Below are 18,695 nucleotides of genomic sequence, written 5' to 3'. Positions count from 1 at the left end.
GCCAAGACAAAACAGTGTTCCATGAAGGGGAATACAGAGTATGTTTTAAGATTTTAAAGTTTCCCTTCTAACCTAAAGGAAAATAACACCTCTCCAGCTTCTGCTTTCCCTTTTTTCTCCACTGCATTGAACTATTCAGAAGCTATTTCATTGAGGTAAGTAAGAAATTGGCACTATTCGCATTTCATGTAATTTTTTAACTCTAAATTAATAGCTATTTTAACATACAGAAATAAAATACATGTTTTGTGACTAGTGAATTCTCCCTAATATTACTAGAGTTTCCCAGCTCTCATTTGGAGAACAATTATCCAAGGACGTAGGAAAATAATACCCCCAAAGCAGGCTGATATTTCTTTCAGATGCCAATAGCTTATTTTAAAAATTTGCTGTCTTAGAGTACTACCTAAGAGTATTGAATACTGCTACTGCTGCTAAGTTGCTTCAGTTGTGTCCGAGTCTGTGCGACCCCATAGACAGCAGCCCACCAGGCTCCCCCGTCCCTGGGATTCTCCAGGAAAGAACACTGGAGTGGGTTGCCATTTCCTTCTCCAATGCATGAAAGTGAAAAAATAAAGTGCAGTTGCTCACTCATGTCCAACTCCTAGCGACCCCATGGACTGCAGCCCACCAGGCCCCACCATCCATGGGATTTTCCAGGCAAGAGTACTGGAGTGGGGTGCCATCACCTTCTGCGAAGAGTATTGAATAATTTATTACATTTCTGATTCTTTTAAATATTTTCTCATTCAAAATTTAATTTTCTTTTTAGAATTTTTTCTTTTTTCTTTTCTTTTATTTTTAAAAATTTATTTATTTTAAATGAAACAAAGATTAATATTTTTAATGATAAAAGATACAATTCACAAAGAAGATAGACATCATAAACCATTAGACACCTTAACAACAAAAAACACAGATACATAGAGCAAAAATCAGAAGTATAAGGGAAATAAAAATATATAATCATAGTGCAACATATTAATATTTCTCCAAGTATATTTTATCAAGTGCAGAAAAAATAAGAATAGGAACATCTTAAATGATGTCACTGATAGTTTAAATATAATGATATTATATTTAATTAACTTATATTAATCATATCCTACACAAATACATTTAAAATTTTGTATCTCATACTTTCTTATTAGATGTCCATAAGGCTTATTTAACTTATATGCAGAGTACATCATGAAAAATGCTGGGCAGGAAGAAGCACAAGCTGAAATCAAATTTCTGGGAGAAATATCAGTAACCTCAGATATGCAGATGACACCACCCTTATGGCAGAAAGTGAAGAAGTACTAAAGAGCCTCTTGATGAAACTAAAAAAGGAGAGTGAAAATGTTTGCTTAAAGCTCAACATTCAGAAAACCAAGATAATGGCATCTGGTCCCATCACTTCATGGCAAATAGATAGGAAAACAGTGGAAACAGTGGCTGCTGACATTATTTTTGGGGGCTCCAAAATCACTGAAGATGGTGATTGCAGCCATGAAATAAAAGACACTTACATCTTGGAAGGAAAGTTATGACCAACCTAGACAGCATATTAAAAAGCAGAGACATTCATTACTTTGCCAACAAAGGTCCTTCTAGTCAAGGCTATGGTTTTTCCTGTGGTCATGTATGGATGTGAGAGTTGGACTGTGAAGAAGGCTGAGCACCGAAGAATTGATGCTTTTGAACTGTGGTGTTGGAGAAGACTCTTGTGAGTCCCTTGGACAGCAAGGAGATCCAACCAGTCCATGCTAAAGGAGATCAGTCCTGGGTGTTCATTGGAAGGACAGATGTTGAAGCTGAAACCCCAATACTTTGTCTACCTGATGCGAAGAGCTGACTCATTTGAAAAGACCCTGATGCTGGGAAAGATTGAAGGTGGGAGAAGGGGATGGCAGAGGATGAGATGATTGAATGGCATCACTGACTCAATGGGCATGAGTTTGGGTAGGCTCTGGGAGTTGGTGATGGACAGGGAGGCCTGGCATGCTGCAGTTCGTGGGGTGGCAAAGAGTCAGACATGACTGAGAGACTGAACTGAACTGAGGGGTGTTTAGAAAAACTAGCAAAAAGATAAACAGTACTAAATTTAAAAAAGCAGAATTCTTTTTGTGTGTGTGTGATTTAGTTATACGTATATACATATAATATTTTTGAAATTATTTTCCATTATAAGTTATTACAGGTCATTTACTATAGTTCCCTGTGCTGTACAGTAAACTTTTTTGGCTTGTTGCTTATATATTTTTTATTTTTATTTTTTTAACTTAAATTTATCTATTTAATTGGAGGCTAATTACTTTACAATATTTTATTGGTTTTTCCATACATCAGTATGAATCCACCACAGGTGTACACGTGTTCCCCATCCTGAAACCACCTCCCACCTCCCTCCCCATACCATCCCTCTGGGTCATCCCAGTGCACCAGCCCCAAGCATAGTGCATTGAACCAGGACTGGCAATTCGTTTCTTATATGATATTATACATGTTTCAATGTTATGCTCCCAAATCATCCCACCCTCTCCTTCTCCCACAGAGTCCAAAAGACTGTTCTATACATCTGTGTCTCTTTTGTTGTCTCGCATACAGGGTTATCATTACCATCTTTCTAAATTCCATATATATGTTAGTATACTGTATTGATGTTTTCCTTTCTGGCTTACTTCACTCTGTATAATCGGCTCCAGTTTCATCCACCTCATTAGAAATGATTCAAATGTATTCTTTTTAATGGCTGAGTAATACTCCATTGTGTATATGTACCACAGCTTTCTCATCCATTCATCTGCTGATGGACATCTAGGTTGCTTCCATGTCCTGGCTATTATAAATAGTGCTGCGATGAACATTGGGGTACACATGTCTCTTTCAATTCTGGTTTCCTCAGTTTGTATGCCCAGTAGTGGGATAACTGGGTCATAACACAGTTCTATTTCCAGTTTTCTAAGGAATCTCCACACTGTTCTCCATAGTGGCTGTACTAGTTTGCATTCCCACCAACAGTGTAAGAGGGTTCCCTTTTCTCCACACCCTCTCCAACATTTATTGCTTGTAGACTTTTGGATCGCAGCCATTCTGACTGGCGTGAAATGGTACCTCTTTGTGGTTTTGATTTGCATTTCTCTGATAATGTGTGATGTTGAGCATCTTTTCATGTGTTTGTTAGCCATCTGTATGTCTTCTTTGAAGAAATGTCTGTTTAGTTCTTTGGCCCATTTTTGATTGGGTCGTTTATTTTTTCCGGTATTGAGCTGTAGGAGTTGCTTGTATAATTTTGAGATTAGTTGTTCGTCAGTTGCTTCATTTACTATTATTTTCTCCCATTTTGAAGTCTGTCTTTTCACCTCGCTTATAGTTTCCTTTGTTGTGCAGAGGCTTTTAATTTTAATTAGGTCCCATTAGTTTATTTTTTGCTTTTATTTCCAATATTCTGGTAGGTGAGTCATAGAGGATCCTGCTGTGATTTATGTGTTTTGCCTATGTTCTCTTCTAGGAGTTTTATAGTTTCTGGTTTTACATTGAGATCTTTAATCCATTTTGAGTTTATTTTGGTATATGGTGTTAGAAAGTGTTCTAGTTTCATTCTTTTACAAGTGGTTGACCAGTTTTTCCAGCACCACTTGTTAAAGAGATTGTCTTTTCTCCATTGTATATTCTTGCCTCCTTTGTCAAATATAAGGGGTCCATAGGTGTGTGGATTTATCTCTGGGCTTTCTATTTTGTTCCATTGATCTATATTTCTGTCTTTGTGCCAGTACCATACTGTCTTGATGACTGTGGCTTTGTAGTAGAGCCTGAAGGCAGGCAGGTTGATTCCTCCAGTTACACTCTTCTTTCTCAAGATTGCTTTGGCTATGCGAGTTTTTTTGTATTTCCATACAAATTGTGAAATTATTTGTTCTAGCTCTGTGAAAAATACCATTGGTGGCTTGATAGGGATTGCATTGGATCTATAGATTGCTTTCAGTTGTATACTCATTTTCATTATATTGATTCTTCCAATCCATGAACATGGTATATTTCTCCATCTATTAGTGTCCTCTTTGATTTCTTTCACCAGTGTCTTATAATTTTCTATATATAGGTCTTTAGTTTCTTTAGGTATATTCCTAAATATTTTATTATTTTCATTCCAATGGTGAATGGAATTGTTTCCTTAATTTCTCTATTTTCTCATTATTAGGGTACAGGAATGCAAGGGATTTCTGTGTGTTGATTTTATATCCTGCAACTTTACTATATTCATTGTTTAGCTCTAGTAATTTTCTGATGGAGTCTTTAGGGTTTTCTATGTAGGATCATGTCATCTGCAAACAGTGAGAGTTTTGCTTCTTCTTTTCCAATCTGGATTCCTTTTATTTGTTTTTCTGCTCTGATTGCTGTGGCCAAAACTTCCAGAACTATGTTGAATAGTAGCAGTGAAAATGGGTACCCTTGTCTTGTTCCTGACTTTAGGGGAAATGCTTTCAATTTTTCACCATTGAGGATAATGTTTGCTGTGGGTTTGTCATATGTAGCTTTTATTATGTTGAGGTATGTTCCTTCTCTTCCTGCTTTCTGCAAAGTTTTTATCATAAATGGATGTTGAATTTTGTCAAAGGCTTTCTCTGCATCTATTGAGATAATCATATGGCTTTTATTTTTCAATGTGTTTATGTGGTGTATTACATTGATTGACTTGCGGATATTGAAGAATCCTTGCATCCCTGGGATAAAGCCCACTTGGTCATGGTGTATGATCTTTTTAATGTGTTGTTGGATTCTGATTGCTAGAATTGTGTTAAGGAGTTTTGCATCTATGTTCATCAGTGATATTGGCCTGTAGTTTTCTTTTTTGTGGCATCTTTGTCAGATTTTGGTATTAGGGTGATGGTGGCCTCATAGAATGAGTTTGGAAGTTGAGGGTCCTCTGCAGTTTTCTGGAAGAGGTTGAGTAGGATAGGTGTTAGCTCGACTCTAACTTTTTGGTAGAATTCAGCTGTGAAGCTGTCTGGACCTGGGCTTTTGTTTGCTGGAAGATTTCTGATTACAGTTTCAATTTTCATGCTTGTGATGGGTCTGTTAAGATTTTCTATTTCTTCCTGGTTCAGTTTTGGAAAGCTGTCCTTTTCTAAGAATTTGCCCATTTTGGCCAAGTTGTCCATTTTATTGGCATGTAATTGCTGATAGTAGTCTCTTATGATCCTTTGTATTTCTGTCTTGTATGTTGTGATCTCTCTATTTGCATTTCTAATTTTATTGATTTGATTTTTCTCCCTTTGTTTCTTGATGAGTCTGGCTAATGGTTTGTCAATTTTATTTATCCTTTCAAAGAACCAGCTTTTGGCTTTGTTGATTTTTTCTACGGTCTCTTTTGTTTCTTTTGCATTTATTTCTGCCCTAATTTTTAATATTTCTTTCCTTCTACTAACCCTGGGGTTCTTCATTTCTTCCTTTTCTATTTGCTTTAGGTGTAGAGTTAGGTTATTTATTTGACTTTATTCTTGGTTCTTGAGGTATGCTTGTATTGCTATGAACTTTCCCCTTAGCACTGCTTTTGCAGTGTCCCACAGGTTTGGGGTTGTTGTCTTTTCATTTTCATTCATTTCTATGCATATTTTGATTTATTTTTTTATTTCTTCTGTGATTTGTTGGTTATTCAGAAGTGTGTTGTTCAGCCTACACATGTAGGAATTTTTAATAGTTTTTCTCCTGTAATTGAGATCTAATCTTACTGCATTGTGGTCAGAAAAGATGCTTGGAATGATTTCAGTTTTTTTGAATTTACCAATGCTATATTTATGATGCAGGATGTGATCTATCCTGGAGAACGTTCCGTGTGTGCTTGAGAAAAAGGTGAAATTCATTGTTTTGGGGTGAAATGTCCTACAGATATCAATTAGGTCTAACTGGTCCATTGTATCATTTAAAATTTGTATTTCCTTGTTAATTTTCTGTTTAGTTGATCTATCCATAGGTGTGAGTGGGGTATTAAAGTCTCCCACTATTATTGTGTTGTTGTTAATTTCCACTTTCATACTTTTTAGCATTTGTCTTACATATTGTGGTGCTCCTCTGTTGGGTGCATATATATTTATAATCGTTATATCTTCTTCTTGGATTGATCCTTTGATCATCATGTAGTGTCCTTCTTTGTCTCTTTTCACAGCCTTTGTTTTAAAATCTATTTTATCTGATATGAGTATTGCTATTCCTGCTTTCTTTTGGTCTCTATTTGCATGGAATATCTTTTGCCAGCCCTTCACTTTCAGTCTGTATATGTCCCCTGTTTTGAGGTGGGTCTCTTGTAGACAACATATGTAGGGGTCTTGTTTTTGTATCCATTCAGCCAGTCTTTGTCTTTTGATTGGGGCACTCAAACCATTTACGTTTAAGGTAATTATTGATAAGTATGATCCTGTTGCTATTTACTTTATTGTTTTGGGTTCGAGTTTATACACCCTTTTTGTGTTTGTTGTCTAGAGAGTATCCTTTAGCATTTGTTGGAGAGCTGGTTTGGTGGTGCTGAATTCTCTCAGCTTTTGCTTGTCTGAAAAGCTTTTGATTTCTCCTTCATATTTGAATGAGATCCTTGCTGGGTACAGTAACCAGGGCTGTAGGTTATTTTCTTTCATCACTAAGTATGTCTTGCCATTCCCTCCTGGCCTGAAGAGTTTCTATTGAAAGATCAGCTGTTATCCTTATGGGAATCCCCTTGTGTTTTATTTGTTGTTTTTCCCTTGCTGCTTTTCATATTTGTTCTTTGTGTTTGATCTTAGTTAATTTGATTAATATGTGTCTTGGGGTGTTTCGCCTTGGGTTTATCCTGTTTGGGACTCTCTGGGTTTCTTGGACTTGGGTGATTATTTCCTTCCCCATTTTGGGGAAGTTTTCAAGTATTTTTTCATTGTCTTTCTTTTTGTCTTCTTCTTCTGGGATTCCTATGATTCGAATGTTAGGGCATTTAATATTGTCCTGAAGGTCTCTGAGATTGTCCTCATTTCTTTTAATTCATTTTTCTTTTTTCCTCGCATCAGAGGAAAAGCTCATCATTTATTTCTACCATTCTATCTTCTACTTCACTAATCCTATCTTCTGCCTCCATTATACTACTATTTGTTGCCTCCAGAGTGTTTTTTTATCTCATTTATTGTATTATTCATTATATATTGACTCTTTTTTATTTCTTCTAGGTATTTGTTAAACCTTTCTTGCATCTTCTCAATCCTTGTCTCCAGGCTATTTATCTGTGATTCCATTTTGATTTCAAGATTTTGGATCAGTTTCACTATCATTATTCGGAATTCTTTATCAGGTAGATTCCCTATCTCTTCCTCTTTCGTTTGGTTTGGTGGGCATTTATCCTGTTCCTTTACCTGCTGGGTATTCCTCTGTGTCTTCATCTTGTTTATATTGCTGAGTTTGGGGTGGCCTTTCTGTATTTTGGAGTTTTGTGGAGTTCTCTTTATTGTGGAGTTTCCTCGCTGTGGGTGGGGTTGTGCAGGTGGCTTGTCAAGGTTTCCTGGTTAGGGAAGCTTGTGTCGGTGTTCTGGTGGGTGGAGCTGGATTTCTTCTCTCTGGAGTGCAATGAAGTTTCCAGCAATGAGTTATGAGATGTCAATGGGTTTGGAGTACCTTTGGGCAGCCTGTATATTCAAGCTCAGGGCTGTGTTCTTGTGTTGCTGCAGAATTTGCGTGGTATGTCTTGCTCTGGAACTTCTTGACCCTTGGGTGGTGCTTGGTTTCAGTGTACGTATGGAGGTGTTTGATGAGCTCCTATCGATTAATGTTCCCTGGAGTCAGGAGTTCTCTGGTGTTCTCAGGATTTGGACTTAAGCCTCCTGCTTCTGGTTTTCAGTCTTATTTTTACAGTAGTCTCAAGACTTCTCCATCTATACAGCACCATTGATAAAATATCTAGGTTAAAGATGAAAAGTTTCTCCACAGTGAGGGACACCCAGAGAGGTTCACAGAGTTACATGGAGAACAGAAGAGGCAGGAGGGAGTTAGAGGTGACCTGAATGAGATGAGGTGGAATCAAAAGAGGAGAGAACAAGCTAGCCAGTGATCACTTCCTTATGTGCACTTCACAGTCTGGGCCGCTCCGAGATGTTCACAGAGTTATACAGAGAAGAGAAAAGGTAAGATGGAGACAGAGGTGGCCAGGAGGATAAAGGGGGAGAATCAAAAGGAGAGAGACAGATCTAGCCAGTAATCAGTTCCCTAAGTGTTCTCCACCGTCTGGAACACACAAAGAGATTCACAGAGTTGAGTAGAGAAGAGAAGGGGGAGGGAGGAGATAGAGGCGACCTGGTGGAGTAAAAGGAGAGCCCAAAGCGGGAGAGAGCAGTCAAGCCAATAATCTCGCTCCCAAGTAAAAATGGGTACTGAAGATTTGGTTCTTAAAGGTACAAAATTGATAACAAATACCAAAAAGCAAAGATTAAAAATCTAGAGTAGAGGTTGGATTTTCAAAAATACAATATTAAAGAAAAGAAAAAAAAAAAAAACAAAGTCACAAAAATTATAATATATATATATATATGAAGTTTGCTTTAAAAAATAGGGTCTCTTTTTTATTTTTGCAAAGTAATAGTAGGTTATAAAAATGAAAATTAAAGGAGTAATAGAGGACTTAAAATTTTTAAAAACATTTAAAAAACAAAAAGAATGATAGTAAAAATAGTAAAAATATATCTAAGACTTTCTCTGTTGTTGTGGGCAGTGTGGGGTCAGTTCATTTTCAGATAGTTCCTTGGTCTGGCTTATATTTCTCAAGATCTATAGGTACCTTCCTATGTAGTCGGTACTAACTACAGAGTTTTAATCTATTGCACCTGTCACTTCCAAGGCAGTTCCCTCTTTTTAGCTTCTTCTGTTTGCTGGTCTCTTCAGTGTTTGATTTCCACCCTGACACAAGGGGGCGGTGGTGGACACTTTTTTAAGCTCACTTGTTCAGTCGCACTGTGAGAAGGGAGGGACGCTGCCAACAAATAACACTGGCATGTGCTCACAGTGTCTCAGCCACACTGGGCCTGCTCCCACTCACGGCGCATGTGCCCTCCCTGCCTATACTGCTCAGGCTCTAGGTTGGTCCACCGGGAACTGCCTGAAGCCGGCCCTGGGCTGCCTGCACCTCCTAGGTCTAAGCCGCTCAGGTTCAGAAACTCGGGTAATCCTCAGAGGCACAGACTCTGTTGGGCCTGAGTTTTGTGCCCTTCCCAGGTCCGAGCAGCTCAGGTGATGAGTTGTTTGGTGAGTGTTGTCGCTGCGATTTATCACCTCCCCTGTCCCTGCCACTAGGTTTTCTGGGTGTATAACTGGCGCACCTTCTCAGGTGGATGTTGACTGTCCAGAACCCCAAGAAGTCTTAGTTAGCAAAGAAGCCTGCTTGCAGTTTCGTAGATAATGCCTCTCTGGGGCTGCAATTGCCTCCTTTCAGCTCTGGCTGCCTTTCACCGGAGGGGGATGGTCTTCAGCGGGCTAGCTCTGTTCAGTCCTTTGTTCTGTGAGCAGGCCTGGCCGTGTCTTAGGTTAGGGCTTTTCACGTGGTAGCTATCCCACAGTCTGGTTTTGCTAGCCCAAGTTAGTTCCCTCAGATTGCCCTCAGGGCATTCAAGCTCGGTCCTTACTCTAAGCAATGCAGCCTGTGCCTCCCTTATCAGCCCCCGCTTGCTAGTGGCGGGTGCAAGCGTCTGTGCTGCTTCTCCACTGAGGGAGATACCGTTGGGCACGTAATCTGTGGATTTTAATTATTTATTTATTTTTCCTCCCAGTTATGTTGCCCTCTGTGGTTCCAAGGCTTGCCACAGACTCAGCAGTGAGAGTGCTTCCTGGTGTTTGGAAACCTCTCTTTTTAAGACTCCCTTCCTGGGATGGAGCTCTGTCCCTACCTCTTTTGTGTCTTTTTTTGTCTTTTATATTTTTTCCAACCTCCTTTTGAAGACAATGGGCTGCTTTTCTGGGTGCCTGATGTCCTCTGCCGGCATTCAGAAGTTGTTTTGCGGAATGTCCTCAGTGTTTAAATGTTCTTTTGATGAATTTGTGGGGGAGAAAGTGGTCTCCCCATCCTATTCCTCCGCCATCTTAGAACCGCCCCCTCTATATATATATTAAAATTAGAAATACAGCACTATTTTCATATGAAGTCAAACAAGTGGAATCAAATGTCACATTTTTTAGTTAGGCAAAATTTCATACTTTTTCTAAAATATATATATTATACATATTATTTATATATTTGTATACAAAAACTTTTCTACTATGGTTGATAAAGGTTTGAGAAAGAACATAAAAAAAAAAGAAATGGAGAAATTGGAGAACATAAACTAAATGAAATGGGAGCACTGACTATGAAATAGAAAAAGTGAAACAAACTAGATGAAAGTAAAAGATGCTCATATAATCTGATTGTTTTTAAACATCGCTGCTCATTAGAAATATATCTGGAGTTCTGGCCAAAGAAAAGTAATACCTGGGCATTTGTATTTTTCAAAAAATTCCAAGATAATTCTGATATACATATGAATTTTTAAAAGTTTTTTTCTATTATGGATTTTTCTATTAAATGGTAGTTTTGTAGATATAGAATTCTGTAATTTTTCTGTTGACCAATCATGATACAGTGGTATTAAGTAACAGTTGCATATTCACAATAGTAAAAGATGTTTATCAGTTTCACAATCAATAACAAGACAAAAAATAAAAGATAAATTACAATTGCAAGCCATAACAGAAACATGATTAACCTAACAATATAAAATACTTACATACAATTTGGGGGGTCAAGCAGGGTGATGTGGTATGTGGAAGTGCATACATGCACATGTTTTCTTCCATTCTGCTGGACTGTGTTTTTGGTTGGTGCATTTAATCATTTATATTTAAGGTAATTATTGATAAGTATGATCCTATTACGATTTTCTCCATTGTTTAAGGTTTATTTTCTGTAGGTAGGGCTTTTCCTTATTTTCTGCTTAGAGAAGTTCCTTTAGCATTTGCTGTAAAAGTGGTTTGATCTTGCCGAATTCTTTTAACTTTTGCTTGTCTGGAAAGCTCCAAAAAAGCAGATTGATTTTAATACACTCTGATCAAAAATTGGTAATGCCATGTGTGCTTTATAAAGGGAGGAGGAGAAGAAAGAGAGGAAGAGGGAGGAGTGAGGAAGAGAAGGAGAAGAAAAAGGGTAGGGAGGAGGAGGAAAGGGAAGAGCATTGCTACAACTTTCCCAAAGTAGAAAATGACTTTAAACTTTGTCGGGAAAACAGTCTTGGCTTTTATATTAAGCTTGAACCTACTAATTATAAACATAATTAATTTCCAACAAAACTCTACGTAAAGAATGTTGCCAACAGGGTTATTAATCAGGACTATTGAAGCAGGGCAAAGACTAATAGAGTTTTGCCAAGATGGGGAACACATGTATACCTGTGGTGGATTCATTTTGATATTTGGCAAAACTAATGCAATTTGTAAAGTTTAAAAATAAAATAAAATTTAAAAAAAAAAGAAAATGCACTGATCATAACAAACACCCTCTTCCAACAACACAAGAGAAGACTCTATACATGGACATCACCAGATGGTCAACACCGAAATCAGATTGATTATATTCTTTGCAGGCAAAGATGGAGAAACTCTATACAGTCAGCAAAAGCAAGATCGGGAGAAGACTATGGCTCAGACCATGAACTCCTTATTGCCAAAGTCAGACTTAAATTGAAGAAAGTAGGGAAAACCACTAGGCCATTCAGGTATGACCTAAATCAAATCCCTTATGATTATACAGTGGAAGTGAGAAATAGATTTAAGGGACTAGATCTGATAGATAGAGTGCCTGATGAACTATGGAATGAGGTTCGTGACATTGTACAGGAGACAGGGATCAAGACCATCCCCATGGAAAAGAAATGCAAAAAAACAAAATGGCTGTCTGGGGAGGCCTTACAAATAGCTGTGAAAAGAAGAGAAGCAAAAAGCAAAGGAGAAAAGGAAAGATATAAGGATTTATGTTAACTATACACAAATAAGTGACATTGAAAATTAAATATTAATGTAGGTTATCAAGAGAGAGATTTAGATTTCTATTCCTGAGATGCCTTTAAAATTGACATCTTCATTCATTAATTTATAAACATTTTTGATCACTTCCTTATCCACTCCAGCACTCTTGCCTGGAAAATCCCATGGATGGAGGAGCCTGAAAGGCTACAGTCCATGGGGTCACAAAGAGTTGGACACGACTGAGCGACTTCACTTCACTTCACTTCACTTGTGGAATGACATGCTGCAATTCTGCCTAGAGCTAGATGCCACTGAAAATACCTTTCATCATCAAGACAATGTTCATTTTGGACATTTACTCACACTACTTACCTAATTCTATAGACTTTCAAGGGGAAAGAGTTTTCTTTAGCAAGTCTTTCTTTAATTAATAAACCTTATATTCAGATAGGCTTTCCCCCCTTATGACAATTTAATACTGCTGTAATTTAAATTCATGCTGATCACTACCATATATCTTAATCTCTTTGACCCATACAAAGCTACCACTTTAATATTTTACTTTTTGTAGTTATTCCATTTTCCCTTTGTTTTCATAAGGGTTGTATGGGAAAGCCATATTTGCCTAGGTCAGTTCTAATAATGAAGGCTCAAAGCAACTAAATAAAGCATAATTTATTAAATTAATTTACCAGCCTTCCAAATATAATAAGACTGAATAATTTCTTTATGGTAGCACCAGACTAGTCTTTGTTCAAATACACCAATTTGCCCTTTGAATATCTACAATCTGGGCATCTGAATCAATTAACTACCTATATTACTATCAATAAGGATGCTAAAGATATAAGATATATGTGTGTATGTGTGTGTGTGTATTCCTACTTGGGTGAATTTCAGCCAGTTTATAAAACTTCTCAGTACATGCTTTTATCTTAAAAGCTAATCCATTTACCTAGTAAGCTTCATTCTGTTTCATTTGCTGATGTCATCAGACTTAAATAGGGTAAAGGGAAGGGGGAAAAACTAGCCTATATTCAGAACCAGAAACAAGACAGTGTGCACTAACTATATTCTCAAAATGATTCTAGTATTATTAGCTTCAGCCTAAAAACACTAAAAGTTGGTATAAAAGCATCTTTCAGACATGAGAGCATTTATACACTGCTGATGGATGTGTAATTGGCATGGCCTTTTGGGAAATCAGTTGGACAGTGCATATTAAAATGAATAATGCACATACTCTGTGTCCTGGCAATCCCACTTTGTGGGATTCTAGAGAAATACTCACCATAGCACAGTGAAAACCTGGAAACAATTTTAAGATGCATAGGTAAACAAACTATCAAACGAACATTATGGAACACTATAATAAATATATATATATTCATTCATTAATTTATTTTTAAATATTTTAAACTCTTTATTATTATTATTATTTACTTTACAATATTGTATTGGTTCTGCCACACATAGACATGAATCCGCCACAGGCATACACGTGTTCCCCATCCTGAACCCCCCTCCCACCTCCCTCCCCATACCATCCCTCTGGGTCATCCCAGTGCACCAGCCCCAAGCATCCTGCATCGAACCTGGACTGGTGATTCGTTTCTTATATGATATTATACATGTTTCAATGCCATTCTCCCAAATCATCCCCACCCCTCCCTCTCCCACAGAGTCCAAAAGACTGTTCTATACATCTGTGTATCTTTTGCTGTCTTGCATACAGGATTATCATTACCATCTTCCTAATTCCATATATATGCGTTAGTATACTGTATTGGTGTTTTTCTTTCTCGCTTACCTCACTCTGTATAATAGGCTCCAGTTTCATCCACCTCATTAGAGCTGATTCAAATGTATTCTTTTTAATGGCTGAGTAATAATGAATTAAGACACATCTAATCTATAAGATATATTATTTGGCTTACATTGCAGAATAATACAAGCAGTAAATATCATTTATACATATATATTTATATAAGCATACACCTGACAATAATTATATCTGGGTAAGAGATTTGAATGAAGGGAGGATGGCTAAGGCAAGATCTTTGACTTTATTTGTATAAGTTTTATGTTGGAATGTTTTCATGTACTATTATATAACTAAAAATCACCTTTTTTTGTCTTTCTGAACCTGCTCCTATTTGATCTGTGTGCCACCTCCACCTGTACTTGGTTGTATTTGTAACCATTTTCCTAAAGTGAAGACCATGTACCTGTTTGATCTACAATCTTTAATTCTCAGCATTTGTCTGAGCAATTATCCTTAGCTACCAGCAAGAAATCTGGAAACATGTTCAAAGACTTCCTTGAAGCATTAAGCTTGCAGTATTGCTGTTGATGTAACAGAGGGAGGAGAGATGAAAATGTTACAAGTTGAACCAAAAGAAAACCCATAGTGTGTGGAAAGTTTGGCCCTTTGAGTAAATACATCATTTTGTTTTAAGAACAGCATGGCATATATAACATAGTTTTGTTTTAAGAACAGCAAATGTGTGTGTGTATTGTTTTAAGAACAGAATGTTAAACATTATATATATATATATATATATATATATAGACATTATATATATTATATAGTGAGTGAAGTCGCTCAGTCGTGTCCAACTCTTTGCAATCCCATGGACTATAGCCTACCAGGCTTCTCCATCCATGGGATTCTCCAGGCAAGAATACTGGAGTGGGTTACCATTCCCTTCTCCAGGGGATCTTTCCGACCCAGGGATTGAACCTGGGTCTCCCGCATTGGAGGCAGATGCTTTAACCTCTGAGCCACCAGGAAAGCCCCAATATATATATATAATATAGCTATACTTTGGTATGAGTTTGTCAGTTTTCCCCTTGTAAGTCTGTGATTCTAAGTTTTAATACTTCCTGATTTGCCAGCAAATTTGGAAAATTCAGCAGTGGCCACAGGACTGGAAAAGGTCAGTTTTCATTCCAATCCCAAAGAAAGGCAATGCCAAAGAATGCTCAAACTACTGCACAATTGCACTCATCTCACACGCTAGTAAAGCAATGCTCAAAATTCTCCAAGCCAGGCTTCAGCAATATGTGAACCGTGAACTTCCTGATGTTCAAGCTGGTTTTAGAAAAAGCAGAGGAACCAGAGATCAAATTGCCAACATCCGCTGGATCATGGAAAAAGCAAGAGAGTTGCAGAAAAACATCTAATTCTGCTTTATTGACTATGCCAAAGCCTTTGACTGTGTGGATCACAATAAACTGTGGAAAATTCTGAAAGAGATGGGAATACCAGACCACCTGATCTGCCTCTTGACAAATTTGTATGCAGGTCAGGAAGCAACAGTTAGAACTGGACATGGAACAACAGACTGGTTCCAAATAGGAAAAGGAGTTCGTCAAGGCTGTATACTGTCACCCTGTTTATTTAAGTTATATGCAGAGTACATCATGAGAAACGCTGGACTGGAAGAAACACAAGCTGGAATCAAGATTGCCGAGAGAAATATCAATAACCTCAAATATGCAGATGACACCACTCTTATGGCAGAAAGTGAAGAGGAACTAAAAAGCGTCTTGATGAAAGTGAAAGTGGAGAGTGAAAAAATTGGCTTAAAGCTCAACATTCAGAAAACTAAGATCATGGCATCTGGTCCCATCACTTCATGGGAAATAGATGGGGAAACAGTGGAAACAGTGTCAGACTTTATTTTTCTGGGCTCCCAAATCACTACAGATGGTGACTGCTGCCATGAAATTAAAAGACGCTTACTCCTTGGAAGGAAAGCTATGACCAACCTAGATAGCATATTGAAAAGCAGAGACATTACTTTGCCAACAAAGGTTCGTCTAGTCGAGGCTATGGTTTTTCCTGTGGTCATGTATGGATGTGAGAGTTGGACTGTGAAGAAGATTGAGTGCCGAAAAATTGATGCTTTTGAACTGTGGTGTTGGAGAAGACTCTTGAGAGTCCCTTGGACTGCAAGGAGATCCAAGCAGTCCATTCTGAAGGAGATGAGCCCTGGGATTTCTTTGGAAGGAATGATGCTAAAGCTGAAACTCCAGTACTTTGGCCACCTCATGCGAAGAGTTGACTCATTGGAAAAGAGTCTGATGCTGGGAGGGATTGGGGGCAAGAGGAGAAGTGTACGACAGAGGATGAGATGGCTGGATGGCATCACTGACTTGATGGACGTGAGTCTGAGTGAACTCCGGGAGTTGGTGATGGACAGGGAGGCCTGGCGTGCTGCGTTTCATGGGGTCGCAAGGAGTCAGACATGACTGAGCGACTGATCTGATCTGAAGAAAAAAAATATTTTTAATCGTTTAAGAACTATATCCTGGAGTTGTGTCAATTAGTTGAAATCGAGTAATGCTATCAATTCTTTGCACACTGATAAAGCTATGCAGTTTGTTGATTTGGGGAAAATGTAATGAATACCAGCATAATTGATGGAGTGACCATTTTATCTAATCATTATTAAAAATCATACTCTTAGTTTTATGGATCATTTTTTAACATCAGAACCTACTCTTTGAGATTAAACTAGAAGCAGATCACACAAAGCATAATTTAAAATCAGCTTGACGTACTCTAACAGCAGTAGTCTTAGTTGAGTTTTCAAAGATAATTTCCTATATTGGTTTTTGGATTTTTTTACATTTAATGTTTTTGATAAATTTTAAATGCTGTTAATTGCAGACATATAATAACATCGATGGATGTTATGTAGAGTTCTCAAAAAAGTATAAAAAAAGAATGCAAACTAAAAGTGCAAGAAGTGTGTATTGTTATGAAAGCATTCTAGAAATTATATTTCATTAGGTTACTTGGAATACTGACAAAGGAATTCAGTAATGTGCTTTTGTAAAGATGGACAGTGTCTAAGTAAGCACTTAATAAAGTTCTTATTTCTGGAAAACTGGGTTCTTGTAAAAATAAAGGAAATAATAATAATACTTTAAAAACCTAAGACGTTTAAATGACACTGCTCAGTAATGATTTCTGAACCCTCTTTTGTTTCTCTCCACAGGAACTTCATTCTCCAACTCTGAAAATATCTACTTGTGTCCCAGGCACTCTACATATAACCCCAAATACTGAACAGGTAAAATAAATTATGTATTATGTTAGATTATTTTCTTTTTGCATAAACCCTGCTTGAATGTTTAATTGATCTTTCAGTTCAGTTCAGTTCAGTCTCTCAGTCATGTCCGACTCTGTGACCTCATGAATCGCAGCACCCTCCATAAAGCTTTACACATTCACCAAAAATCAGGAGCATAAACTGGAAAGGAGAGTCACATATGAAAATCAGTTCAACCTATTTTAAAAGAATGTGAAACAAGTGCTAAAAAAAGTCTGTGAATTGAGATTTTTCAACTTTATTGTCTACTCAATCTGATTGCTTTTGGTTTGAGTGAAGTTTATTTTTAGCCAACGATATCCCACTGATTATGCATATTTTAAGGATCCTTGATTTGAGCAGAAATAAAGTACCTAGATCTTGTATTGATTGAGGGTGTGGCTTTGTGAATGATACTACTATACTTTGACATCCAGAGAGAATAATTTACAGGATTAGAACTCGCCCTTCTCCAAGGTGCATGATTTGAAAGACACACAAGATCATGTTCCCTTAATCTTTATGACATAATAATAATACTTTTTAAGATTATTTTTGAATGTATATATTATATCTGCAAAAGGTATCTGTAATAATAATTAAATACTGTATTAGCAAATATGTGTTTAACAAGTGAGTCCCATATATTAAAAAGTAAATTCTAAGCAAATAAACCATAAAAGATCCTAAGTTTGTTAGTACATAGGAGGGGAGTATAAAGCTTTCAGGATTTGGAGGATAGGAAGGAGAAAGATACTGTTCTATAAAACATGCCTACCCAGCTTGAGGTATCATGATGTGAACTTGAATAGTGAAGGGAAAAATGGACAAAAACTGGTCTCTAGGTCTGGGATACAGTATGGAAAAGGTGATATTATGCAGAACACATAAGATTATTGAAGAAAAGTTTGCTTACCATGTCCCAATTCAGTCTAGCTTAGACCTAGGTCAGTTAGAGTCATGCATTTATTCAGCAAACATTTGCTGAGTGGCAAATATGTACTAAATATTGCACAAAGATGAATTAGAACCAGTCACTATTCTCAAAGAACTCACAGACTAGTATGGGTCACACACCTAACAAAACATATAGCAGTGGAATAAAGGCCACAGTTGAGTTAGAAGTTTAGCCCCACAGGACCACCTAGAAAGGATTAGCTCAGAAAACTAAGTCCACTTAAATCACAAAGCTGTTTACTACACTCAAACCCAGTCATAAAATTCCATTTATTGTTATTTTTCATAATGAAGGACTTTAGAATTAGGTTTGCTGCTTGTTTTACTACTGATAACAAAAATATGTTTATGGTAGAAAAATTAGGAAATACAAAAGCATATAAAGAAAGAATATAATTCACTTATGATTCCCTCCCCTACTCAGAGATACTACTCTCAGTATTTAGCTGTGTTTTCTTTTGTTCAAATAAAAAATTAAGATCATACCTTATATGTAGTTTTATATCTTCATTCTCACTTAACTTTATATACCATGAGTTTTTTAATGTAAATTTGTATTATCAAGACCATTATTTTGATGGCTACATATTTCAGCTTGAGAATGATCATTTAATCTTTCCTGTTTCTGTAGGAAAATGCTCCTTCTACTGC

The 18,695-nt window shown here is 37.1% G+C and overlaps 1 protein-coding gene across 4 annotated transcripts in view; it reads left to right on the top strand.

The window, feature by feature from the left end:
- Positions 1-18,695, top strand: part of POF1B (POF1B actin binding protein) — a 101,094-nt gene that overhangs the window by 13,287 nt on the left and 69,112 nt on the right. For all 4 annotated transcript variants that reach the window (XM_044936808.2, XM_006065017.4, XM_044936807.2 and 1 more), the window contains exon 3: positions 16,995-17,069. In XM_044936808.2, the coding sequence (XP_044792743.2) occupies positions 16,995-17,069 (75 nt within the window). The remainder of the gene's footprint in view (positions 1-16,994; positions 17,070-18,695) is intronic.

The sequence above is a fragment of the Bubalus bubalis genome, chromosome X (assembly GCF_019923935.1).
Source record: "Bubalus bubalis isolate 160015118507 breed Murrah chromosome X, NDDB_SH_1, whole genome shotgun sequence".
Lineage (NCBI taxonomy): Eukaryota > Metazoa > Chordata > Mammalia > Artiodactyla > Bovidae > Bubalus > Bubalus bubalis.
The sequence above is the reverse complement of the archived record's forward strand: the minus strand, read 5'-3'. Positions and strand labels throughout refer to the sequence as shown.